Source organism: Maylandia zebra, linkage group LG3, assembly GCF_041146795.1.
Source record: "Maylandia zebra isolate NMK-2024a linkage group LG3, Mzebra_GT3a, whole genome shotgun sequence".
In the NCBI taxonomy this organism is placed as follows: Eukaryota; Metazoa; Chordata; class Actinopteri; order Cichliformes; family Cichlidae; genus Maylandia; species Maylandia zebra.
The window spans coordinates 26,791,291-26,819,089 of record NC_135169.1 but is presented as its reverse complement, the minus strand read 5'-3'; the positions used below and the strand labels follow the sequence as shown (position 1 = coordinate 26,819,089).

The window sequence follows — 27,799 nt, the reverse complement described above, 5'->3', positions numbered from 1 at the left end:
TTGATAAATTGCTGAAGTTCACAGTTCAATCAAAGCAGCAATCGGTTGAGTCCAGCTCCTGACAATTTAAATGCCAGAGCTCAGATCTGCTGCTCTTTTCCCCCAGCACTTTTTTAATCCACATTAAGATGCCAACTGGAGTTCAGTTGACGGGCTGAAACTGTTCCCGTCATTAGCTCCAGCTCCAAAGCCAAAACACAAATGATGTTTTTTTGCCCTTTGTGTGTCTGTGTGTTTTTGTGCACAAATTTCTACCCTTTTACTATGTCTCAATAAGGTGCATCCTTGTGTTAATCAATACAGCGTGTTTACACTGCATATTACTCCTAAACAGACCTTTCAAGCTGCTGAGGAGTGTGCACCACTTCAACTTGCAGTTACACTTCTGTGAAGGTGCATGTCAAGCTACAGTGTAGGGTCCAGAGCTGCGCTGGAGCCTGCGCCTTAGACTACACACAACCTCAAACATCCCATGAATCAAACATTAAAGTTCTGAGGAGAAACAATGCGTAGCTGTTTTTAGCAGGAAGCTCTGACAAGCACGCTAGTTGCAAAGTACCTAAATGATAAACAGAAAACACAGGTGGGATTTATCTGCTATAGAGCAAGATTGTTCTTTCTGGAAAGGACCATAAACGGTGCTTAAAGAGAGTTGACGTCAGAGTTACAACCATGAAGTGAATGCAAAAGTCCAAGTCAGAGCAAGTGTCAGTTAAAATCTTCTGGATGTGTGCACAGTCCTGTGAGTTTTTGAATAACGGCAATTATGACTTTTAAATAAAGCACTAAGGATATACAACTGCTGGTGTAGATGTCAACAAACGCACACACAAGCAGAGTCACCTATACTCCGCCCTCACTGCTCATCGGTTTCCTTTCAGACACCCTGAAAGTCAAAGGTGACTTCCCGTGAAAAACATCTTAAGTGTGAGAACGCGCCTTTTAGGTGCCGATGAACCGGGGAAAAGGACGGCGACTTCCTCCCTCACCTTCCTTCCCAATGCTGAGAATCAAACTAAACACAATATTAGGGGTCAACAAGTCAAAGAAGACGAATGAGCCAACGTTCACTGTGAAGCCACGAAATTACTTGTTGATGAAGTTTATGTACGAGTGCCGTTTATTTAACTATTATGGTTGTTTTTTTTAAACTATTATTATTTTTTGAAATCTGCAATCTCAGCTTGGGAGCTTGACATGCCTCAAAATAAAAGCAGAGAGGCTGACGGGAATGATGCTGTGAATAGGCCGAATGCTGAATGGCTGAAAAATAAAAGAGAAAGGAAGCGACAACTTTGTTCACCGTGAAGAAAAAGAAGCCGAAAAACAAAAACGAACACAAAGAAGGGCCTCGAAGGGCAATGACAGTGGCTGAAGAGGACGTATTAAATGTTTTTAAGCTCGAGTTTCACATCATCTCATTTCTAAGACGAAGAACATTAGCCCCTGCTGCAGAGACCAAACTAAAGGCCCGGCAATATCATAAGCGTGAACCGCATTACTCCTTTGACACTGCCCCCTGGTGATAGTACACTGTTACAGCATGCACACAGCAGTCTGCAAAGCACGTGAATGTGCATTGTACAAGGTTAAAATATCAATACTACAATCTAAATATCAGGAGAACAAATCAATATGCTTTCAGATGTGTGGCTACATGTTGGTGACCTTTTCCTGGATTCTGGCTCCACTGACAGGTGAGAGGTAGGAATTTCAAACATGATACTGATAACCAGGAAAATACTCAATACTCAAAACCATTTTCCGAGAAGACACAAACCAGGGGGTTAGAGGTTCAGGGTTGTATCAGGAAGGACACGCAGTATAAAACGAGCCAAATGAAACATGTGGTACCTGCTGTAATGACCCTTTGTAAATTAACCGCAGCCGAAGCACACTATCTTAACGATACTATAATGTGGCTATCGGGTAACTGATAATAGTTAACCAGTCACAACATTTGGCAACTCCTCCCTGAGCCTGCTTCAGCCACAGCTTTCTTCCTTTTAAAAGGGAGTTTTTCCTTCCCACCGTCTCCAAGTGCTGCTCATAGGGGACAGTCTGACTGTTGGGGGTTTCTCTCTAATATTGTAGGGTCTTTACCTTAAAGGTGAAGTGTACTGACTTCAAAAATATGCACTGACCAGGTTAAGAGTTGTGGTAACTGTTCAGTACTTTAATGATGTTGACATAAACTAGTTAAATCAATTAGTATCTGAGTCTTGATTTATTTTGACAAACCTTACTCAGTAATGACCCTTCAGGTCACCTCCTTGTTGCCAACTGGTGCCTTTTCCTTCCCCTTTCGAGCTTTCTTCCCCAGAAAAGGAGCACCGGGTAAAAAAAATTGACAGTGCTGCTCTGTAACCGATCTCCTGCACTCGTTGGTTTCCCACTGCTCAGCAGCTGCAAACACATGAAGCCCTCGCTCTCAGAACAAAGTAAGAGCCTTTCTGTTTCTTCTGACTTTCTCTCTCAGCACAATCTCACATGTAAATACAGCCAAGAATCACAGCAAAGTCATTATCTTTACCAAAACTGCAGGGGGACTTTGTTGGACGATGTTGCAGTAATAACCTCATTCGTGAGCCCGTTCGCCGAGGTTCTTTGTTAGAGGTAATTACACATTATAATATTATCTCAGCTTGTTCTTGTTCAGTTCCTCTCACCGTTGCAAACTTTTATTTAAATAAATGAACTAAATAAATAAATGAACTCTCACGAATGCTGGTATAGCTGCTTCTGCAGCAGCGCCGAATCCGAGTCTGTGTGAGAGGTATGCGTAGCTTCTGATTTTGTCAAATGACATCTCCACCCACAGCTCTGTCTGCTAACCCTAGCATGAACCTCTCGTGGATCTGTGTAGTTCTCACAGCGTTTACCTCCTGACTGTGAGCTTCAGTATCCTGTAGGATCCCTTAATGAGAATCAGGGCTTCTTGTCTGCTGCCGTAGAGGGGGGATCCGTTTATGTTAATGAGTTCATCACCAACTTTCAGCTTCTTGCAGTGGGCAGCCTTCCCTCCGTCCTCGATCTGCAGACAAAGACACGATTTGGTTGAGATGAAAGAGGACACTTGGAAGGCAAACAGAAGGACATTCAAGAAAAAAAGAAATCATTCTAATAATAAAAAAAGTCACTCAAAGACACATCAGCGCTGCCAGAACGACTCCTTTAAAGCCCATTTTGAAGACATTTTTTGTTAAACTGTCTTTGTCCCCCTGGCAACTTCACCCTAAACAGCATCTCCAAAAACAGCCCGAACCAAACATCCCACAGAAACCCATCACATTCCCCTGTAATAGACTCTGTGTGTGTGTTTGGCACAGAGGTGACTGCGGGTCACACAGTGGTGAAGGCTGTGCCGTTAATGCATTGCTGGGATGTTTCAGGGTGTTTTTTAGGCTGCAGAGAAGTGAGACATTGACGATTGTGCGGTGCAGTGTGGTGAGAGGTTTCAGTTCAGCCATAAATCTCACACACACACACACACACACACACACACACACACACACACACACACACACACACACACACGAAGAGGAAAAAGCATGAAAGAAATAAAAGACAGGAACACACAGACGGACGGGGCAAATGACCTGCTTACTGAGCGGACCACCGGCAGGAAGACAGTCAGGCCAACAATGACAGAAAAATCAGGACGGATCTTTTTTTGTCATTTATTTTGCCGCGGTTTTATTCCCACATTTAGAGAAGTACTGGAACAACATGCTCATGCATCCAAAGAACAAATATGCATGTCACTGCAAATGCACTATAACGCTTCTGCTGGCACCTCGTTTCAGTAGTACTAACACTTCCACATAGGTAGTGTGTCATCAGTGACAGTAGCTCATTGGAAAAGCAGGATGGAAAATGCGCGCTGTTTACCTACACTTAAAAATGCTGCAGCCTGGGAGCATCAATAAAACAGTTGTTTCCTCGATCATCAGAAACATTACTGTAAATTCTCTTCAAACATCAAAAAGTATCAAACCATCAAGTTGTCAGAACTTTTCCATCACAAAGTACTTGATCGCGTCTCATGACATCCGTACTACAAACCACATGAGAATGTCTGCTTATTGGCTAGCTGTGAACAAAGAAAATGCAGGAAGTCATTGGTTGATTATATGGTTTACTGCTGCAGTGTGTGTACTCTCCAGGTCTGCAGTACTCTGTGGCATCCCCGATGCAACGCATACCTGCTACTCTGCTCAGACCTGCGACGTACACCTGGTAGTTTAGTCGAGGCTGGACCATGTTCTCTCTATAAACGAACCGCCTTAGAGTTTAGATTCGAAACTTGACAGAGTCCGTGCAGTCGCCGTTGCATCCACACCTGCATGCCTCACAGAAACCGCTGCATTAGAGGGGGAGGAAGTCTTTTAGTGACCAACCATCATGTACAATCCAACACGCCAGAACAGAATCAGTGGACAAGCTTAAGTGGACAAGCTTTATTTTGAAAGTTCGAACGCTTATCTCATCTTGCATTTTCTCAACCGGATAACTTGTTGGCCAATCTGGTTTGTCATATTTTAGTCCTGCTTATACAACAAAATGACTGGGTGTGCCTCAGAAGTTAGTGAGGGTGGTCTCTGCCTATGCAGCTACACTTGGAAAACCCTTGGAAACTATTCTAAAGGTCATTAAACCACATCTTTATTGACGTATGCTGAGGTGTCAAAAACCATTGTTACAGGTGACGCACAGGCGAGGTCGTCAAGTTTTGGGTTGTGTGTTAATCGGTCAACTCAAACACTTTGTCATCTTTTATAAGTATGTTGGCACTGTCATGCATTTTTTCTCTCACTGCCTCTCGAGCTAAAACAGTTTCAAAAATGTACCTTTTTGCAAAAAAAACAGCAACAAACAAACCAATAAGCACAAGTGAGGGTGGCAACAGATTTCTGTTCACAAACCACTGTCTTAATTTAAATGTGTTTAAACTAAAGACACTGATACTGGGTAATCTGGGAACACAAAACTTTGTTTCAGAGATAAGTGATAAAATGCTGTTGGTATGTATCTAATAATAATCATTAGATACATACATCCCGGGCCGCCCCCCACCCCCAAATTTCACAACCCTCAAATAGTGACTGAAATCCTTTTTCTCCTTTGGCTTTGTCAGAGGTCACCAGGCAGCTAGAAGCTGGTTTTATTATCCATCACTTTCAGATATCAACCCCAGGTGAATTCCACTATTAACCCAGAATAAATGCTCTTTAAAGATGTCTCTGGGGCAAACGTAAAGGAATATATTCCAGGGTGGAAACGGAGAGCAGACCTGCCCCTTCTTTTATTAATCATTCATTCATTCACTTTTTTGCTTTTACTGCTTCAGAAAAAAAAAAAAATCAAAGGAATGCGTGTCATGGAAACACAGGTCTGATTTCACGGTTTCAGGATTTTACAGACACGCAGCGGGGGACTCGGCCCTGCGAGCCAACTCAAACATAAAGTGAGATCTTTCACATATTAACTCATTCTTTCTGCCGAGCTCTCCTGGGTCTGATGCTGTCATCGACTTCAAAGGTTAAATATTTTCATCCAAACATGAAAAACTTTAAGCAGTTAGTCACATTTGAAAGGGACACTTTTATCACAACTTTGGGTTTTGGTAGCACTCTGTTTCTGTGCTGTTTTAAAACTATTTTAAGAGTCCAATTTAAGAATGATGACTTAGTGACTTAGGGTAAGTCATCAGGTCTTTCTAATATGCATTGGCCTGTGTCCATTTATCATACCTGAGAGGAGCAATGCCAGAAAACTGTTTTCTATCAACATCCCTAATTATAGCAAACAGATGACAAAAAACACCTCTCTGGAAAACCCTGCTGGAGCATCTATTAACAGTTGTTGTGGAAGGACCTAAAACAGTAACATCAATGGTGATGAGGGTGGGGTCAGGTCGGCAGATTGAGGTGTTACTCTCTTAAGTCATCATTTTTTCAGGTAAGTGTTATATAGGGTTTTCCAGGTTGGCTGTCAAATTATACTGTGAAAATGTCTTAAGACACTCCTTACTGTTTTGTATTTGCTTCCAAGGACTTGGTCTCAAGCAACAGTGCTCAAGCCTTTTGGCATTGGCTGCCTTTTTTTCACTCACTTTCAGTCCTTTCCTTGTACCTGACCAGGAATAATTTTATGACTTATTATTTAACTATTAATCATTCAAGGATAACAAAGGGCACCTAACTCAAGAGATGAACCTGTTTAATTCTGCACATAACAGTTAACTTCACAGGAAACCAATTTTAAACTGTATCTTTAGGCATTTTATTATTAGCAGCCTGTCACAAAAACATCAACAGATTGTGACCCATCCTGTAATACCATGCTGAAACTATCTGATTAGTTGCCAAACACACTGCCAGTGCATTAAAGAAACATAACTGGAAAGAAAAACACTGTGAAACATTATCCTCCCCAGAGCCAGGACCTCAACATTACTGAAGCTGTTTGGGATCATCTAAAGCAGTAATTTTCAAACTGTGGTAGGTGTACCACTAGTGGTACTTGAACTCTCTCTGGTGGTGTGCAGGAAGTCTCCATTTTTTAAACATTAAATAATATACCATTGTGGAGGTATGCAAAGACTACACAAGAGCTTTGAGTCCTCTATGAAGAGCAGCCTTTGCTTATCGCCAGCTGTCGTGGCCACTACGGAGTGCTTGCGGGCTCGTTTCCCTGGGCCTTGAAACTGCAAAGGCAGCACGGCGCTGTTAAGTTGTCACCGTGCTGAGATCCTAGCCACCATCGATGAGTCAGAGGCCCCCAGGAGAATCGGTGGGGGTGCGGGAGATGCCATCAGTAAGTCGGGAACTATCGCCTGGATGCCGAAACTCCTGGTAGCCAGGAGAATCCGATCCGCTTCTTCTGCGAGTGAGCGGTAATCCTTTGCGGCCAGCAACGGGGAGTTGGGTGGGTCATAAGTGTGGTACTTCAAGAGCCATATTTTATGAGGTGGTACTCATTGTGAAAAGTTTGAGAACCACTGATCTAAACGTTGCTAACATCCAAAGAAAAGGTTTGACTGTCCTTTAAGAAACCTGGAGAACTATTGTTGAAGACTACTTAACCCTTTAAGACCTACCATAGAACCAAGTTCGCCAGAGCTTATATTATATTTTTACATGCTGTGGAGCCATTTTTGGGAGCATTTCAAGTTGCTATACATCAATACAACCATTATAGCCCAAACTTTAATAATATGTCTGCATTAGGTGCATAGTAATTACATAAATTGCAAAAAAGTGCAATAAACTACAAAAAAATTGAAAATCGTTTTTGTTTTTTTAACATATATTTCTAGTTAGAGAAATTTAAGAGGCTTATCCCTCAAAACTGTAAATACAAAAAAGTTACACAAACTAGTTTCCCAACAAAGGAAATTTATTTTGAGTGTCTTCATAGTTTTATTTTTGAAATACACCAATTTTTATATACTGCAGGAAAAACGAAAATAAATATTATAGTGCAAATTTGCAAAATAACAGCATATGCATCAAAATAAACTATTTCCAGCAGTGCAATATGAGTCTTAAGCATCCCAGAAACGACACAGAAAGTCATAAAGTCAAACATAACTTTTTAAAACACATAACAAGTAAAACACAAGCTCATAAGGCCCCGATCGTAAAAAACTACATTTCCGCAAAATGACGTCACTTCCGGTTTCGGGCAGGTCATGCGGTCATGTGATAGTTCGCGCTGATGGACGTAGGAAGTGTTACAAACAGCTGATGGATCGGCGAAGCGTGTTTCTGGAATATCATGTTTTTGTTGCTGCAAGTGATTTTTATGCAGTTTTTGCAAAGCTATATGTGGAAGGAAACTGTGACCTAGGACAAGCTGATGGCATAAGATGTAAGTACAACTCCTCCAGTTTCATATGCAAAAAAAATTATTGCGCTAGCTTACATGGTTGCAGAGCTACCGGGATTTAAAAATAGTTACGCAAAACAGAGCGTGCCCGCTCCGATCGGCTGTAAAGGGTTAAAGTTACAAGAACGCTGCCTAAGAGAGTCTGGGCTGTGTTGAAGAACAAAGGTATTATTGACTTATTAATAATGACTTTCAAACTGGATAGAAATCTACAAACTCTGCTTGTGCCTTGTTACCTGTATTTCCATGTACGTTTCAATAAATCCATCCATTCCACTTATCCTTCTCAGGGTGGCGGGGGGTGCAGGAGCCTATCCCAGCTGTCATAGGGCGAGTGGCGGGGTACACCCTGGACAGGTCGCCAGTCTGTCACAGGGCCAACACACAGGGACAGACAACCATTTGCGCTCCCGCATTCACACCTATGGGCAATTTAGATTTTTCAATTAACCTTTCCCCACAAAGTGCATGTCTTTGGACTGTGGGAGGAAGCCGGAGTACCCGGGGAAACCCACGCAAACACGGGGAGAACATGCAAACTCCTCACAGAAAGACCAAAGGAAGGGCAAATGATAAACTGACTGGTTCTTATACATCACGTTTCTACTCAGCGTGAGCACTCAAAGCACTTTACACAACATGTCTCAATTAGCCATTCAAACACATTCACGGAAGCATTTTTTTCTATTCACGCACATTTACACTCTGATGGATGCAAGAACTTGGACTTCAGTATCTTGCACTAGGATACTTTGGCACGCAGACTAGAGAAGCCAAAGATGGAGCCACCAACCTTGTGATCAACAGATGACGTACTCTACCTCCCGACCTATAACCACTGAAACTTTTCTTCAGTCCCCAAAAAGCAAACAAACCCTGTGGCACCACTGACAGCTAAAGACGGATGGTTAGTGAAACTGGGTTAGATCATTTATACTAGCCTAACCCTATAAAACTAGGGTTACAGGAAAGTAAGGCACAGGGAAGCTGTAGGATGAATGTTAAACTGTTCTCATTAAAAGCATGTTGAGCATCCCTGACAGACAGGGATAAATATCATTAAATGAAAGGAAGACAGGATTTTGATCTGGATTATTTACAGTGAAAAACTAATCCAGACTTCAGGTACAGACTGACTCTTACCTAGTCTAACATTTTAAAAACATCTGAGCCCTGGGCTGTTAAAAACTCAAGTGTGTTACGCTTGAACCGTGCTAATAAAAAGCTGATTATGAAACATAAATAGTTTATAGAGTTTATGCCACAGCAAAGCACCACTGTAAACAAAAAAATAAAGAGCACAATTAATTAATAAGCGGCTAAAACCACAATAACAGCTTCAGGACATCATTTTGAAGCTGAAGTTTACCTTTGACCCCTACACAGAGGTGAGAACACCAAACATTTTCACAGGGAGCAGTGAAATGTAATGTACATCACACTGAACTGTGTCTACTGAAGCCACTTCCACACACACATTACTGTAAAATACAGAACACACACATGCACGCACACAGACACACGTATGCAAAAAGGCCGCCAGGCTGTGTTGAACCCATGTGACCCAGTACTTATGTTCGCTTGTTTCTAATGAGTTTTTCATTATGAAAACAAACCAGGGGCAGAAATGGCTGCAGTGCTGGGATGTTTAACGTTGCTTACAATGAGGATCACTGTTATACACACACACACACACACACACACACACACACACACACACACACACACACACACACACACACACACACAGAGAGTCCAAAGCACAACACGCATGGTTTAGGAACTCAAATACACAGCAATAATATGACCCCTAATTATCCAGCAATGTAATAAATGCTGGACTCTAATGAAATAAACAGTGCTGGTGGAAGATTAAAACACACTCTGGTCGACGCTTGGCTCTGCTAAAACTATCAGTGTGCCGTTAAGCTTCAGGAGTAATCTGTCATTTTCCCATGGATGAAAGAGGAGCGGAGGAATGTAATGGGGAAGGGGGAAACGTAGGATGGGAATATGATGAAGAAGAAGACAAGATTTTTAGAGAAAGCAAGGCAGCATGCGCTGAAAAAGGGAAGGGAAAAGGATTTTTTTTAATAAGCCAAAAGGTAAGTGCCTGAAGAAATATAAACAGGAAGAGAGATGAAGATGAGGGGGGAGATATACAAGAGGGTGAAATAGTGTAGACAGATGAAATAAAACAGAAGGGGAACTAAGGAGGAATAAAGTGAGATGTATAGATAGAAAGAGAATAACTGAAAGGAGGTGGATGGAGGGAAGGGGTGGATGAAGAGCAAACAGAAAGGAGATGAAGAGGGAAAAAATCAACTACATGAAAAACAAAAGAAGAAGGAGATCTAATGAGGTTAATGTTTAAAGAGGGTTATAAAGAAGTATCAAAGGAAAGGGAGATGGAAAACAGAGAAGAAGAAGAGAGGAAGCGCAATAGAAAGATGGGAATGAATGGAAAAAACCTGAAGGAATAGCTTAGGGGGAATGGTAGAAAAACACAAAGTAAAGAAGATGCAGGACAGAACAACAAAAGGAGGGAAACTTATGAAGGCTAAAGAGCAGGAGTGAAAAACAGGGCAGGAAGAAAAGATGATTAAGATCAGAACCAAACAAGATGAAGAAGAGAGGAAACAAAAACAAGGAAAAAAAACAGAGGAAGGGGACTTACAAGAGAATAGAGAAAGGACTAAAAGAAGGATGTGTGTTGGAAGTGGAATAAGGAATTAAGGAGGATGTAATCAAAGGTAACGGTAGAAGGAAGAAGAAAGGTTTGGGTGGAAAGGAGAAAGATTAAGGAAAAAATGAGGAATAAATGAAGGAATAAGGGAGGAGGACTGGAGAAAAAAGAAATGTGGAAGAAGGGAAATGAGAGCCGGATGTAGGATGTAGGAGTATACAGAAATGGGATGATGGGAACTCAGACAAAAAGATGAAAGAAAAAGAAGGAAAAATACACAGATAACAGCAGGATAATTAATAAGGAAGAAACTTAAAAAGAGAATAGGCTATGTAGATAGAGAAGGAGTAAGGGAGGACAGGAGGTACGAGGAAGGTAGGAAGAAGAGGCTGGATGAGCAAAAGGAAGCAGGAGGAAAAGGAACAGGGGAGGGAGGAGACGACCTGAGGGCGGCGTGCTGTAATCTGCCACGCACACCTGTGGGTTTTACATACTAAACCCCAGCACGTGGGTTTGTGGGGCATAATTAGAGAGCGGTATTAAGAGAGTTTATGACGCACAGAGCAGGCAGATGTGTGGGAGGCTGAAGTCATTACCCAGAACTCGTTTCTTGACATCCTTTTCGTTCTAGGTGCTTCACGTCATCCTGCCAGAGAGCCAACTTTCCACAAAGGTTGACCGACGATCGGTAGCAAAAATTTACAGCACGAAGACGTCGGCTTCAGGATCCGCGTTAATCGAGAGTTCACGAAGGCAAACTCAGGCAACATTCCTGGAGATACAAGGCGCTGGCTTGATAATCTCTAATCAAATGTCAACTTAAATGACAAATTTGGCTTTGACATTGATGCTGCACTTCTTTCTTTGAAGCGGCGCTCTCATTTTGTCTGAGACTGACTCTCAGTCCTTCACAGAAGCTGTAGCAAACGATGAGCTATGAGGAGGGAGGAAAACGAAACTGTAAAATGCAGTTCCTCAAGTGGCCACTTGAGGCACCATAGACTTCAATGTTAAAATGTCCTAATTTCTTGCAGAAATACACATTTATAGTGTGGTCCCCGTTTTGATTTCTTTGGACAGTTTCTCCCTCATAGAAACTGGACAGAAGGTGTTATTGTTTGTTTGTTTGTTTGTTTAAAAACAGAAACCTTGGTGGTTTCTGTTTTGTTCCTGAACATCAGAACCAATTTCCTCTCATTCGAGGGTGACGGTTTGTCACCACTTTGACAAGGTCTAGAAGAAGACCCGCAGCTGAATAACTTTTACTCATGTATAATTGTTTGAAATGATCCAGCGTGCCATCATGCATGTGCCAAACAGTAGAAAAACAACCAAAACAAAGTGAAACAGCTCCAGAGACACACTCTGCACACAAAGGCCAAAACATCTCTCATCTGTCACACCCTGCTCGATAAAGGGTTTTCCCCTCACTTTGTATGTATCTATACGCCTCCTCTCAGCTGTTTCACAGCTCAGCTTCACTCCAGTCTGACCCACATGTCTGCAGTGTGTGTGTGTGTGTGTGTACTGCTGTGGGATGTCCAGACAGGGTGAGGTCACTCCAAGCACTGAGGAGTCAGAGAAGAATAGCCTCTCTGTGAGCTGAAACACACACACGCACGCACACACACAGGTCAGACACACCCTTTTATATTTAGATTCAAGTGGTGACTTCACAGCCTCGAGGTGTGTGTATGTGTGTGTTTATACAGTGGCACAGTGCCCACTGCTGTGCCCTGGAAAAAGACGGAAATCCCCCCACATGCTAGTCACAGGTTGTCATCACTCAGCTATCACCTGACTGCGCTGAACAACAGTCCCTTTATCAAAAACTGGAACGATTAGCTTCAGACTGAAGATCATTAACTGCAAAATTGTTCGTGTGTGTGTGTGTGTGTGTGTGTGTGTGTGTGTGTGTGTGTGTGTGTGTGTGTGTGTGTGTGTGAGAGATGATTAACACAGCAAACATGTGCACTTCAATATCAACCAGCAGGAGACACATGTGCATGTGTAAACACATGTATTAGCCGAGTCGTGGAGGCATAACTGGGCTTATTTTGGCCTCATCGTGTTAATCATTACGTTTTTTTATGGGGAAGACTTGGTTTAATGTTGCAGGTGGTTACCGTTAAATAGATGTCAACGCAGGGTCCTCTGAAAGCAGGCCTGTGCGCCTACCATGGGCGAGGCGGTGCAGGAACTCGTGCATTTAAACCTCAAATTGCAGAAAGGACGAGACAGAGAAAATGAGCAGCTCTAAGAAAGTTTGTGTGTAAAAGCGAAGATGCTCTGAAAAGGAAAAAAAAAACAAGCGCTGGCACGCAGCAGCAGAGTCTGGGAAAAGCTGTGTCATTTCTTTCATTGCTGGCTACAGAAGCGAAAGAAGGAAACCACTCTTCGATTGTTTACACGAAGACGTCCAGAGAGAATAAAACAGGTTTTTTTTTTTAGGTTTTTTGCTTTTAGGGAGGACTGAGAGCGGTGTGGATGTGTCATATGTTTGAATGACATAGAAGCTGGGTTTTGAGGTGCATGTAACATTCACATGCAAGAACACACACAAGGAGAGGATGAGGGCGCAAACATGAAGCTGAACGAGCCTGATGAAATCCTTTTGCAGTAAACGTTTGTCTTAGTGTGGTGCTGTTGGTCATTGTGTGATTATAATATGCCACTTTTAGAATTTTAACTTAAAGATGGAAAATATTTTGTGACTGAAAACTTTTTTTGCAAGGAGGACAAATAATGATAACAATGAAGTCGCTTTTCCAATTATGTAATGCAATATATTGATAATTGTCTTGTTTATCTGGCATCTAGCCTTAATATAGCCAATAGGCTTAATAGGCCAATTTCATAAAGGAGTTATAAAAATGAAAGAATAGCTGTAAAAACTATGATGATGACAGCAGACCATCTGCCTGGATCTCACCCTATCCTCAGCATCTGTCACACCAACCCTCTGCATGCTCTCGTTCCATGTAGTTTTCCTCTTTTCCTCTTGCCTGGAGCTCAATCTTCAACACCCTTTATCCAATATATCCACTATTCCTCTTCTGCACATGTCCAACCCATCTCAGCCTTTCCTCTCTGACTCCCAATGAAACTCTGAGCAACTTAAACTCTTCCACTTCCAGCACAGCCTCCTGTCTCTAAACCACACATCATACTCACTACCATCTTGTAAAACTTCCCTTTCACTCTTCCTGCTGTCCTTCTGTCACAAATTACCGTGTGCACTGTCTGACGCTTCGGATGGTTGCCAGGTATTTTAACGCATCCACTTTCACTACCTCTACTCTTTGCACTGTTACACCTGTCTCCCTTTCACTCACACACATTTGTTCTCTCTTGCCTCTGCTCACTTTCATTCCTCCTCTCTCCAGTGCATACCTCCAGCTCTTCAGACTATAATCTACCTGCTCCCTACGCTCACTACAGAGCACAATGTCGTCTGCAAACATAGTCATCTGTCAAACTGTCCAACCTGTTTTTTGACATGCTGCCCAAACTCAGCAAATCTCTCCTAGTTGTTACTAGTTGTCTATTCCATTCTGTTTTATTCTATTCTATTCCATTCATGACTGATCACAGCAGAAACTTTGCTTCCTCATGGCAGGAAAGGCGATGATTTAGCTGGTTTCTTGTGAGCATGGAAACACACTGAATGATGCTCAGTGGTGCATCTCCTCCGTGTCAAGGCCCTAAATAGAGCCATCAACATGACAGGTAAACACAAGACCCTCCATGAACCATGCCCCCCCCAATCATGTTTGAGTGGATCCCAAGGACAAAGACCCTGGAAGTGGGTGGGGGGTGTTTGGGACGAGAAACCCCCTCTCAGGACCTCCTGCTGTGCACCAGCTTTGAGCTTCTGCTATTGTTTACTCCTCCATCTCCCAAGCCGAATGCCTGCGGATGCACTGAGGAGTAAATTTGGAAACAGCAGTTTGAAACGTGGAAACATGACTCGGAGGGAGCTGCCAGTTCTTTCTGCAGTTCTGAAGGTAGAGGCCAGTTTCTCCCACATTTCCTGTTATGATAACATTTGAATCCACCTTCTTTTCCACTACTTGGGGCTGCTCACAGCCACAAGTCTGAGTCACTCTGTGTTTGACCTCCGCAACGAGATCAAGAACTGTGAAGAAAATAAGCAAGACGCTACAGACTCCAGAACTCCCAACACTCCCAACACTGCCTTTGAGGTGCACAAGTTGTCATTTGAGCAACCGCACAGGACAAATCCAGGAATTTATTTCATTGCGGGGTTTTTTTTTCATTTGATTCATTTTGGTGTTATGATGTTTCCATTCAAAGCTTTACTACCACTTGACAATGCTTCTTTTTGTTCTTTTGCACTACTGACAACATATATAACAAGTTAAAGATTAAAAACTTAAATATTTATTAGCAATGTTCAACTAAATGCCAGAATTGAAAATTAAACGTTTTTTCATTTAAATGTGACTTTTCAGTCCCCACACTGGAAATCACTGCTCCAAAGAACTGCTACTCTACCTTTGACAGGCAATAGCTATTCAAGCTGACAATTTGCACCTTTTTAAACAAGTTCAAAATTAGGTGTACAATCATATTATATACTTTTACTATTACTTATTCATACTTTGGGAAAATTCACTGATTTTCATACAGCACTTTTCTTGTCTTACTAACCACTTAAAGCTTTCTTTATCACACATCTGCACCTGTGGCCAACTTAGAATCACCAGTTAACCCAACATGTAAGTCTGATCACTGTTTGCCATGCTGGTTCTTCTAAAACGTAATCTAAAGGTCTTTATAAAGGCCAATACTGATATATCGGTAAACAGCTACGATATCAATGTAGCTGATATATCGTTCAGGTTCTAGTTCATTTTGGAAGGTTTTTGAACTATTTAAAAAAAAGGAAGTTAGAAAAAGTATCTTTAAAGGTGTACCTCTGTTTTTGTATAAAGGACTTTGGTTTTAAATGTGTTACTGCAATTAAATGTACTCACTTAGGTACAAAAATCCAACGGGGGATGATTTTTCCAGTTATAGACAAATGAGGAACTAATTAATCAATAAACAGCTGAAAAACTGAATGATGATGAAAACAACCATGAGCTAACCTTTAGGCAGTGGTGAATAAAGCAGCTTAAGAAACCCACAAACATTTTCTCCTTATCAGCCAAGTAACATCATGAACTTCTACGGTTTTGTTCCCTTTAGGCCCTCTCTTTGTTTCTTTGTCTCTATAAACGTGAAGTGGAACACTGAAGCTTCAGTTACCCTCAAACAGCATCAATAAGCTTGTTCTCCATTTACAACTGCCATTAGAGTCAGGAGAACACCAGCTGATGGGTTTTTTAACGACGCAGTGTGAGGAAAATCTATATTTGAATATTTTAACTCGTGGATTAGTGGAATAGAAGAAAATGCATTCGAAAACATGAAAACTCTTATTCTAGGACCCCTCCTTTTCAAGTTGTGACCCCAGAGTGAGTCCCGCAGGTTTAAAGCACTACTAAAAGCATATTTAAGAGTTCTCTTCTTGCGTCCCCAGCATTTCATGTTATGTTCATTTTTTCCCCTCACTCATTCTCATACAGCTGCACACACCCTTCATCAACCTCTGCCCTCCACTCTGAGCCTTGTGAGCTTCTCCTCCCTTCCTCACACCCACACTCACACAAGGCCTCCTTTATCAGGGTGGGGAGGAGGGGAGCTGCAGGGACGGAAAAAAAAAATAGCTCCCACGCTCACACCGAAAGCGCCAACGGCCACACGTATGTGTGCGTTTGCATGATGTATACGGGAGTCTAGCTCCACTGATCCGTGGTGTTGTCCTTAAATGGCCTTTTTTCCATGGAAGAACCCAAGGGCGCAAACAAGACAATGCCCCCCCAGTCAGGCACGTCCTTTTATGGGTGAGGTTCTACTGATTTGGCCTGTTTAGGAGAGCAGGGAGCCCTGGGTCACTGACACATTTGGATCAAATTCAAAACAAGAGTGAGAAGGTAGCAGAGGAAAGGAAAAACAAGAGAAGAGTGAGAGGAAGGCAACAAGAAAGAGGTAAAAGAAAGGAAAACCAATGCCTTTTTGGGTTATTTTTAAGTCAGTCAAAATCTGAACACTGACTAATCACTGCCATCCTGAATTAAGACTCGAAACCACAGAAACATCCTGCGAGCTCCGTCACATGGATGAACTGCAGCATGTGAGCAAACGCCCTCTCACTTGTGAACATAAGTCGTCTCTCTCTCTGTGCTTCTCTTAGAGGGGAAATGCTTCTTCGAGTCCTGGACAAACTCTGGTTAACTGGCCTGGACCTGACGAAGCCCAGACAGGAAGCGAATCACGCACATCTTTGTTAATCCACTGATTAACAAAGATGTGGCTCATCTTCTCCCTGTTGGGTGTTTTTTGCTCAATCCTCATCCCTGTATTTGCAATCTTGTCTGGAAGGCACTGGCCAATCACCAATCACGGATGATCAGCTGGAAACTGGCCAATCGACTGATGCACCTGAATTTATTTATGTAGACCCCGTGCAACAAAGGAAGTGAAAATCACCTAGGGTTAAGCCAGTGTTTACCCAACAAGAATACATCTTCTAGAAGCAAAGTTTAAAAAGGAAAATAAAAATATAATATTACAATAATATGAAGAGATTAAACATACAATGCAGAGTGAAAACGGTAAGTGCAGCCGTGTGAGTGAGTGAAACTAGAGGATTAAAGCTCTGTGGAAGTGTGTACACTTTAAGCTCTTTGCTCAGGAAGACTGAGCTGCATTAACCAAGGTTTAACTTTAGCTGAAGCCGGAAAGGAAGCCAACAAAAATGCTTACTGAGTAAGTTAGCAGACTTATCAGTGTCACAAGTCTATCATTAAGAAACGGGAGAATCTATTGGATTATATTTGTTATCCCATTAAATTATTGCTTGTGCATGTGAGTGTGTAAGAGAGTTTTAGAAACTGTGATTTCAAACCTGTTGATTTATCATTTACCACAAGTTACCATGGAAACCCCCGCAACAACTGAATCACCTTCAAAACACCAAAAACGAAAATTAACGTTAAACCTCAAGCTTCCTCCATGTGCCAAAGTTCTGTGTCATCCTACGAGGCTCTAATTTCAATTATGGCTTCAGTAGTTTTCCTTTTCGCACTTCAGTCTCTGGAGCAGAGCATGAAGTCCTCCAAAAATCACAGAGAGGCTCATGCTGACCTACTCCAGGCATCTGCAGGCCTGATGAAAGCTAGAGTCGGTGTTGAACCACAAAGGCAGGCTTGAATCCTCACCTTTTTTAGGAAGCAGAAGTGGCCGACAATATAAAATACAGTCATTTCTATAGAGGAAAAACGGGAACTTCCTGTGATTCTTTATCAGTAGGAAAAGCTGTAAAAAATTCAAAAGCTATGCACTCCTTCACATTTTCCAAAGCTGTCCAGTGGACCAGATTGGAGGCTTTGACGGGCCTATTCTAGCTCCTGGGCTTTATGTTTGACACCCCTGCAATACATAATGTTGACAATAGCACTGGGACACCAACACACTGCAGACAGGAGCTGCTCAGCCATGAAGCTCCCAGCGCACAGTTGTTGTGCAGATGTTAATTCCAGAGGAATTTGGCGCTCTGCAGACTTAACGTGACCTGTCACTTCGTAGTAACTTTTCTGCGTAACTTCGCAGAGTTGCTGTGGTTCCTAAACGCTTCCACTTTGGAATAATACCTCTTACAGTTGATTTTGGAGTACCTAGTTTCACAAACTGCCTTGCTGCAACAACGGCAGTGCGCTCGAATTCAATGAGCTCTTTTGAACAGCTCATTCTTTCACTCATTTGTAAAGACCTCTGTGGTCCAGTACGCTGCTCCATATACGCCACACAACCCACCAAATAACCGCAGTTGCAGCTAAATTGCTTTCACTGTGGAGCACGTTAGTAACAGGTTGTGGAAAACAAAACACTGTGGACTTTCTGCCGTGCCATGAGATGTGTGTCTGTGACATTTATTGAAACCAGTTGGCACATTCCTCCACTTTCATCCAAACATATGTACATGTGATCCGACTTGGTGGCTTCTTCTGTTTGTTTTTAATCCAGAACGTTTTCAGTAATTATTTATAATGTGCCGCAGCCACTTTCTGGTGGGTCTCCCCACTCGTATATTTTTATTAGCTGTACTCCCGCGAGGAGACTACATATTTTAAATTCAAATTAAAAAAAAAAAAAAAAGAAAAAAAAAAAGAGAGCAACTCTTCACGTTTGAAGAAATGCCAAGAAGATGTGACTGGACGAAAACACAGTCACCAGCTCAAGCGCCGCGATGGCTTAAAAATGATGAGAAATAAAATACAAAAAGTGGAAAGCGTGCAGGATGTTTAAATGTCATCATCAAGTCCCACGTCTCTGCAGAAGCTTTAACATTCGCGTTATTTCACTTTTTATAAGGGCAAATAGAGGAAAAGCGCATAAATAATGGGGGGAAACTGTATTCTTATGAGTTTTATGAGGCTATAAACAGTTTTCACCCATAAAAGGCTGCACTAAAGAGCTGCTTTAGGATTTAAAGTTTGATGTAGTTTGTTGCATAAATATTTGAACTCTTTTCCTTTAAAAAAAAAAAAAAAAAAAAAAAAAAAATCACCTAAACCAAGAGGATCACTAAACAAAAGAAAGTGCCAGTGCTGTTAGGTAAACAGGATGACAACAAGAAGAAATGTGCCGCCCATAATGTTTGACTGGCAGGTGACTTCTGGAAATTCCCCCACAAGCATTTACACCAAAGATGCTCTTACCACTTTAAACTCCAGTAAAGCCGTCATAATCTCGCCTAATCTGGGAAAGCAAGCCCCTCATTACAGTCTCCGAGCTGTGAACCACATCAAAGCTCCACGGCCCAACAATCCTCAGGAAGCCCAGCAGCGTCACGCTAACCCCCGACCCAACCTGTCGAACTTTAACCCTCAGTCGTCATCAACATCTATACATCATCATAGCACAACAAGCCTCCAAATCCCATAATCCACCACAATCCTGACAATCAAACTATCACATTTAAAGGCACTCACACGCTGAAGTGACAGCGTCACGCACAAAGAAACAGCAAAAACTTTGTGACTGTGCGACCTTCAGGTTTCTCTCACACACACAAACACACACGTTTCCATACTTCCAATACTTTCCGTTTACCCTAACTCTTGACCCAAACCATAACCTAATTGTAACCCTGACACCAAAAACCACAGTCTTAAAAATGCCTTCAAACTCCTGGGATGGGCAATTTGTCCCCACAAGTATGGTAGCATTCCAATTTTTGGTCCTCACAAAGATGTATAAACAGACGGAGGCACGTGTGTGTATATGTACACACCAAAACGGGGGAAAGTCCATTTTGGGGATGGATTTGAGCTCAGGTTGATATGGGGATGACACAGATAAACAAATGAAAACAGTTCAGCTCAGAGGTTTTATGAGGACACCCTCACACTGGTGATAGCACATACACAAAGCACAGAGTGTGGCTCCTCTGGTCATTCAACTCTTTTGGAAGACATGCACACAATTTTGAACGGCAAACTGAGACTCAAGCTAAACACCAGCAAACAAAAAAAAAAGAAGATAATAAGAAGGTCAGCGTGGTTTTCAGTAATCACTGTGACACTGCAGACTGCTTTAAATGCAAGGCTTAAAACAACCATGCATACATCCACAGCCATCTTCCACAGGAAAAACGGTTTTTCCTGTTTTCAGCGCCTCTGCCTCTAAGGTAAGACCATTGACAACCAGTCCCCTGATGTAGAAAATGAACTAATCTATGCAGGCTATGTCAGAATAAACCGCCATATAACCAGATTAAATTTGCTTCGTTCAGCAATCTAATGTGACGTTGTGTGTGTGCAATGATACACACAGTGCAGGGTGCTGCACATCCCAGAGACATTTATAAAATACGACTCAATTACTGAAAAGTGTGATTGGCCGTTTCAAATGTTTCCTAAATACACACACTGTATCTGTATGGATACATTTAACCTCTGTCATATTATTCTACACACTCACAGAAAGGTTATTCCTCTGTGTTTATGGAGTTTTGATATTTAAACTGTCCACACACACACACACACACACACACACACACCCCTGGCTGTGTGTTTCTGGTGGAGTATGGCAGCCATTAGTTCCGGTGACCAGCGCTCACAGCAGCAAAGGTTAAAGGGCTCGGCAGCCTGGTGGGACCAGAGGCCGGCTGGTTTGATCCATCAGTGTCATAAAGAGACTCTTTGTGTCTCTCTGACATATACACACTTAAATATGAGTGAAAGATTACCTTCTTAATGTGCACTAAACGACCCTGCCCTTCTCCACTGAAACCTGCCTCTACCCCCCACCTACCTACACCCACCCGCGATTCCTCAATCTCTGCACTGGATGTGCTTTGTGTGTTTACGAGCACCACAGATAGAGGGTGTATTGTATACGCTTTTACTCCTGTCACATCAAAGCTGCTTCTCTCTCTGGACTGCCCGTCAAGTATTTTTTTATAGAAGTCACAACATGTTTCGCTGACGATCAGATCAAAATCACAAAAGCTTTTGTTTGATCACAGATGAAGAAGCTTTTTGGCATCTTGCAAGTAGAAGAGATTGAGTTCTTATACGTATTAAGTCCCAGCTTATTAGGGAGGAATAATGGTTCTTTTTGTTTGCCTTCATCTGGAAATGAAAACGATCATTAGCTGGCAACGACTTGCTCACAGCAAACCTGTCATCAGGGGATTAAAACAAACCTCAAAAATCAACAAAACAGTCTCGAGCAGTTCATTTAACAGCTGAAGACAGATTTAAAGCATCTCCAATTAACACTTACTGCTTTAAAACCACCAATGGAAAACTATTTGGAAACTTTTTTTGATAGCTAGCCACAGCTCTGTTTATTTGTTTTGAAGGCCAACAACACCTCAGTTTTTCTGTTTTTCCTTAGGAGCACTGACACTCTGTTTCTATCATGGGGTAGCAGCAATGTCTAAGGTGGCACCTAACATGCATGAGTTTACATCATAACTTTTATGTTTGTTGGATATCTGATAAAGCATGAGATGTTCTTACAGGGTAAGAAAAAACACCTTTACAATTTTATTTAAGAACTAAAAAGGTAAGTTTTTGAGTCCTCATCGTCAATGTCAATTTTTTGACATGAGTATTAACTCACCCATCCAAATCATGGAATTCAGGTGTTTCAGTCATAACCATGGCTGCAAGTGTATCACATCCATCTAGCCATGCAGACTGCTTCTACAAACATTTGGAAAAGAATGGATCGCTCTCTGAGCTGAGGGAACTACAGCGTGGTACCGTAATAGGATGCTACCTGCATCAAGAACAGTCGGAAAATTTTTCCACTGCTAAATATTCCACAGTCAGCTGTTAGTGGTATTATGACAAAGTGGAAGCATTGGAAATGACAGTCATGAAGTGGTAGGCTACTTAAAATCACAGAGCAGGGTTAGTGGATGAGGCATACAATGTGCAGAGGTCACCATCTTTCTGCAGAGTCAATCGATCCAGACCTCCAAACTTCACGTAGCCTTCAGATTTGCTCAACAGAGAGCTTAGAGAACTTAACGGAATTGGTTATTTCCTTGTGGAATGTCTTCCCAGAAGAGTTGAAGTTGTTATAGATGCAAAGGGTGGTTTCATATGAGTGTAAAGGCAGACGAGCAAATACTTCTGGCAACCAGATAATCCCCTGGGGACCATCCAATTTGAAATCTTCACTCTCATCAAAATAAAAGTGATGCCATCCTTGAATATGCAAGTGTTGTGTGACCCACCTGCCATGGGATACAAATTTTAATGCAAGGTTAGTAATATTAGGTCAGAATAATGAGCAATATCACAAACTAAGCACCTACTGTTACCAGCAGTTAAAGAATATTTCTGCTGCCCACCTGCAGTACCTCCACAGCCCACCAGGCACATGGCCCACTTTGAAGATCAGTTCTTCAGTTCTGGTGCCACACTTCACAGGTACTTTGTGTTTACTGACAGGTAAGCATCTTCAATGCAAACTACTGCCAACCACAGTAAACTGACCAAAGCAATCACAAGAAGGTTTTCAGTTCAGCTCTGTATATCCTTTAGTGATAACTTCATGCTAGCAATCGCTAACAACCTCCACCAGTGGGAATAAACACTTTGCAGGTGGTTACCAGGAGCCAACTAACCAATCTCTAGGACTCTGTGAATTTAAGCGATAGATTTCACTCTGACAGCCAGTAACTGTGAACAACCTCCAGCAACCACTCGCAACAGGTTAGGGAATACATGTTTCCCTGGCAACTGGTGGTTGCCAGATGGTTGCCTACAGGTCTCTAGGCCCGTGTGACCAAGGCCTTAACCAAATGTGGCTTCTAACTTTCTTTTTGAGTACACATTTTACATTCAAATGTTGCAAGCTGGGGATGTTGCAATTATAAATAACAGTTAATCCTCAGCTTATCCAAAATATCAAGTACAGCTGCTGTGGCTGAAAGATGAGTTGAGTGCTAAAGTCAAATATTTTATGTTATTATATGTAATTAAAGGTCCAAAAAAACTCTTGTCTCAGAGACACAAACCAAACCTTATGCGAGTTTCCCAGAGATGTGTTCAATGACTCATAGAAGTAGATAGTTAGCAAAGTGTATCCCGAAACCTGAAACCTTCAGCTCCTTCCTCTGCAGTTTTCTCCACCTCTATCTTTTGATGTATTATCTCTCCATCCGTCTGTTATTCCATTCATCACCCTACAGCTAAAGGGACTGCAGACGACCCCGGTCTCCCCCTTTTTCCACTTAAATCAACTCTTCTTAGCTGACGTCTTTTTTGACATATTTGTAGGCATGACACATCCTGCCTCTGTCTTTACTCTTCATTCACCCTTTTATCCTCCTTAATCCACCATCTTCCTCCCTTCTTACATTTCTAAGCATCTGTCTGGTCCCAGTTTATCCATCTTTCCTACATTTCACTCCCATATACATCACTTCTTATCATTCTTATCCCCGTCCAACCTTACAATCGGTACATGTGCAAGCTTTACTGTCAAGTGAAATGGCTGAACTCATAATTCTACATCTAAAACCTGCTCTTTGAGGCTCATGGAGGCAGTTAGCTAAGTTTAAATTTTATCTAGAGTTGCAATGATGAGTTAATCAGCAAATAACTCCCTTTTCAAGACAAGTTCCCAAGAGGAATAATTTAAATTTGGGGCGTTTGCACCACCTGTCACACAAAAGGAGACATTAGATGGAGATTTTTCACAGTTATGTAAGGTTGTTTTTACACCACTACATAATTTAAGATGCAGTCTAGTGTAGTCTTTCATCTTTTCCTCTAAAAAATGTATTTATATGACTGGTTGATTTAATTAACATTCAAAAACCACTTTTTCCCACTACAACAACAACAGAACCTGCACTATTTTCTAGTTTTGGTTATTTTAGTCATTAAATTTATCACAGCTGTAGCTTTAGTGTCAGTAGGAGTTGTTTCAGTATTTAGTTTGTCTCCCACAATGGTCCAAATGTTGTCTGAGGCATTTTTGTTTTTAATGTGAAAGATAGACTTGAGACACCACAATCCCTCTCATTTGTCTGTTTGGGGACAGTGACAGCGAATATTGATTATCAGCAGCTTTAATCAGCTTTCAGAAACCAGACTCCAACTGAAACCCAGCAGATGAATAAACAATCTGGGCAAAACTCCTCATAAATCCTAACCTAGAGGAATGCAACACACCCACTGTCGCCCTCCTCCCTGCACCCACAGACTTTGGTTCCCTGCTCAGAAGTTCCACTCGTCCCATTTCCAATGAAGATAGAACATGAGGGGAGAAATCCCACTTAACATCCCTCTAAGTAACCCACGTTGCCTGACAAGGACGGAGGAGCAAGACGAAGGGATGAAAGGACTTTTCCTTCAGACGCCACCGATGAGAGACAGGAGGGACGGCGATGGAGGAGCAATCGCACAAAGAGAGTTTTGTGTCATTTTAGACCTCAAACTGGAGTCGCCTCGCCGGGCTAGCTACAAGTATGGACCGCATTGCGTGGTGGAATTTGTGTGTGGGGTACATTCTTTGGTTTGGGGCATGGCTACGCTGCAATAAACTGTAAACATATAAACACAGACGCAGAGAAACGCACACAAATTATTCCTGTAACAGCCCTTCTTAATCCGACATAATAGCTCGGAAACTGCTTCTAAGAGTTGAGGAAAATAGCTGCGCTGCGGTCGGTGGAAAATGTTATAGAAAGGAGCCGAAAGCCAAGAACAAGGTGGGATTAAAGGAACGCGGTAATCAAGGCAATCCACTTCAATAAACTGTGAAATGAGGTAAACTGGGACCGCAACCAGAAACAACTGGGACTGCGATCAGAAAGCAGCTGTCCATTAATGTGACCATTGTTTCACTCATTTGTCAATCAAGTGTTTGGTCTATTGAAGATCAGAAAATATCTCTCATCACTTTCAGTGTCTTGGTTTGTCCACAATGACTATAACAGAAAGCAACTAATCGACTAATGAACAAATCCATCAGAGTTTTGTGTGTCAGCGCCAGAAGTACGAGTCGTTTAAGTTTAATTTTTTTTAAATCTTTTTTTACTGTTAAAAGCCAGTTAACTGCTGGATCTGTTAACATGCCACCAGGGTTAGGAAGCGAAATCACCGTAACTATCATAAAACATGTTTTTACAGTGGAGTTTTTTTACTGAAGCCTAAAATAAACTAAAAATCAGATTAGTTTAGTAAATAGGTTAGTTAATCAGATTTTGTTAAAAGATAATCAAATGCAACTCGTCACTATAAATATCCTGTTTTGTCCATTTAAAGTAGCAACATTTACAAGGGTTCAGTTTGCAGTAATGAATGGCTAGAATAAGCTAATGGTGTCACTAATATCTCCAGCTTTTAATTTCAGGTCATGTTTCCCAAAATAAACATATTTTAACCCTGGAGAACCCAAGGGGTCAGATCCGGCCCCATTGGTTTACTAGGGAACCCATGGGGTCAAATTTCACCCCATGGGTTCTCCAGGGTTAACCCATGTTACTGAAAAAAAACCAGTAATAATAATAATAATAATAATAAGTGGGCCTTGAGTTGCCAACACTGGAGGAGCTAAAAACTGGCTTGCCAAAACTTGCTTTAAAAAAACAAAAACAAAAACCTGATGACTGCATGCAGAATATTACATGTTATATTTTGGGACATGGGAAGCTCCAACTGTTAAAATAACTAATGTTGTCTGTGTGACAAACCCCTTTCGTCTGGTCGCTTATTCGCAGGGGATCGTCACAGAGGATAGCACCACATGTTTGATTTGGCAGTTTCGTTTGATGCTAGACGCCCTTCCTGACTGATTTATGTCTCCAAACTGAATCAAACTTTTGCTTGTTCAACGAATGTACTAACCAGTACACAGTGAAGCCAATACACCAACTGCTGTTGCCTTCCTAAACAGCAGTACATACCAGAAATCACATCCGCTTGCTGGTGCTGTTTCAGCCGGTCCTGGACCTCAGTGTGTATGATTGGTTTTTAAGGATATGTCAGTGCAGAAGCTCAGAGAATCTCTGTGCTCTTTAAATCACAACAGATGAGACTTTCTTTGACTTCTTGACTTGATGCTGACGCAGAGGTTTTGTCTGCGTGGTGACCACTATCGCCCGGAAGCAGACTGCAGCATTGGAGTAAATGGTGACATCACCACTTTGAGGGTGACACAGTGGATCTTTTAGCAGAACACCAAAGACAAAAAAAACAAAAAAAAAACCAAAACAGGTAAACAGTCTTTACCCCCTATGTGGTCAGCTGATATTTGTCCACTCGTTCAGTGCTGACAGTAATTTAAATTATACATTATTATTAGTGTTTCTACACACAGTTTGCTTTAAACAAATGCCAAACCTACTTTTTCTTTTTTTAAAATCAATCAATTAGAATGTCACCATCCTTACACTTAATTTCAAAGTTCAGGAGCTTCTAACAAGCTAGTCCCAGCCCTTCCCATCTTATGTTTTTCCTATCAGCTGTCTCATTGGCCAGGTCGTTGTTATGGTGATCCTTGATTGTCTCACTTTAGAGTCATTATAGAGTGACTCGAACGAGCAGCAGGTGGACAGCTCTCCACCTACGTGGGCCGGGTCCTCAGAAGGTCGGGTAGGCCGGAAGTAAACGGCTGTGAAATTGGACAGTCTAGCCTTCTGATTAGCGTCACCGCTGTCTCGCTGGAGTTTAATAAACTCGGCCGTCTGCTCCTTGCTATCTAAAATATAACAGGACACTGGCGTAAATTCTCGACCGTCTCACACTTCTGTTCAATCAGTTTTCTGTTTGACATTTATTCAGCTGTGTGAAAAGTTTGGCTGGGCAGCGCTATGAATTCTGGGATATGGTGGACCACGAAGGACACACCCGACCCATCCTTCAAATTCAGGGAAAAGGAGGACGCATTTGTCGGCTGCATTCGGAGGAGTCTACGAATTTGGACAGCCTTCGGCGCGTCGCTGTGACGTAATTGGTCTACATATACGTCCTCAGGAGGATGCAGCCCATGAATCTGGACATGACCTATGTCTCTCTCTTTCACCAACAGCACTGCTCTGTCTTCTTCTGTGGGATCCAGATGCCAAGGAAACACATTTGCGTGCACTGTGAGCACGTGACTTGTTTCTGTTTGCTTCAACCTCAGTCTCAGTCTCAGCTCTGATGCTGAATCTCAGCACAGTCAGCTTAACTCCGGGCTCTGCATTATGATTTTATGACTGAACTCTGATAACAGAGCACACTTTAAAAATTTTGTTTTTATTTCTCTGAGCATCCTAAACAAGAACAAAGTCACTAAAATGAGACTGCTGTAGGTAAGCGATAAAGGCTGCAATCACCCTGAGGGTGCGCTGCAACTGGAGAACAGCCTAATTTGCTTGTGCTTCGTCTATTTGCATGTGTTTTCCCCAAACAGAGGAGCGCTGAGCTCTCAGGGCCCTGACAGGAGAGGAGTGAGTGTTACTGTGACTTCCTCATGATTGTAGGCATTCAACTAAAATTCAACTGATTGTTGTCAAAAACTGTTTTCCATCATATCAACATTTCATGTGTAATCTGAGCTAAGAAAAGATGGCTGAGGTGTGTGTGGGTGTGTGTCCTGCCCCTCAAGTGAGGGGCTAAAAGGGGGAATGCCTGA

General features: G+C 42.0%; 1 protein-coding gene across 1 annotated transcript in view; it reads right to left on the bottom strand.

Annotated features, from left to right (window-relative positions):
• The window catches only part of shroom4 (shroom family member 4), a 101,651-nt gene that overhangs the window by 61,073 nt on the left and 12,779 nt on the right, over window positions 1-27,799 (bottom strand). Inside the window, exon 2 of the mRNA XM_004573759.5 lies at window positions 2,883-3,034. Within this exon, the coding sequence (XP_004573816.3) occupies window positions 2,883-3,034 (152 nt within the window). The remainder of the gene's footprint in view (window positions 1-2,882; window positions 3,035-27,799) is intronic.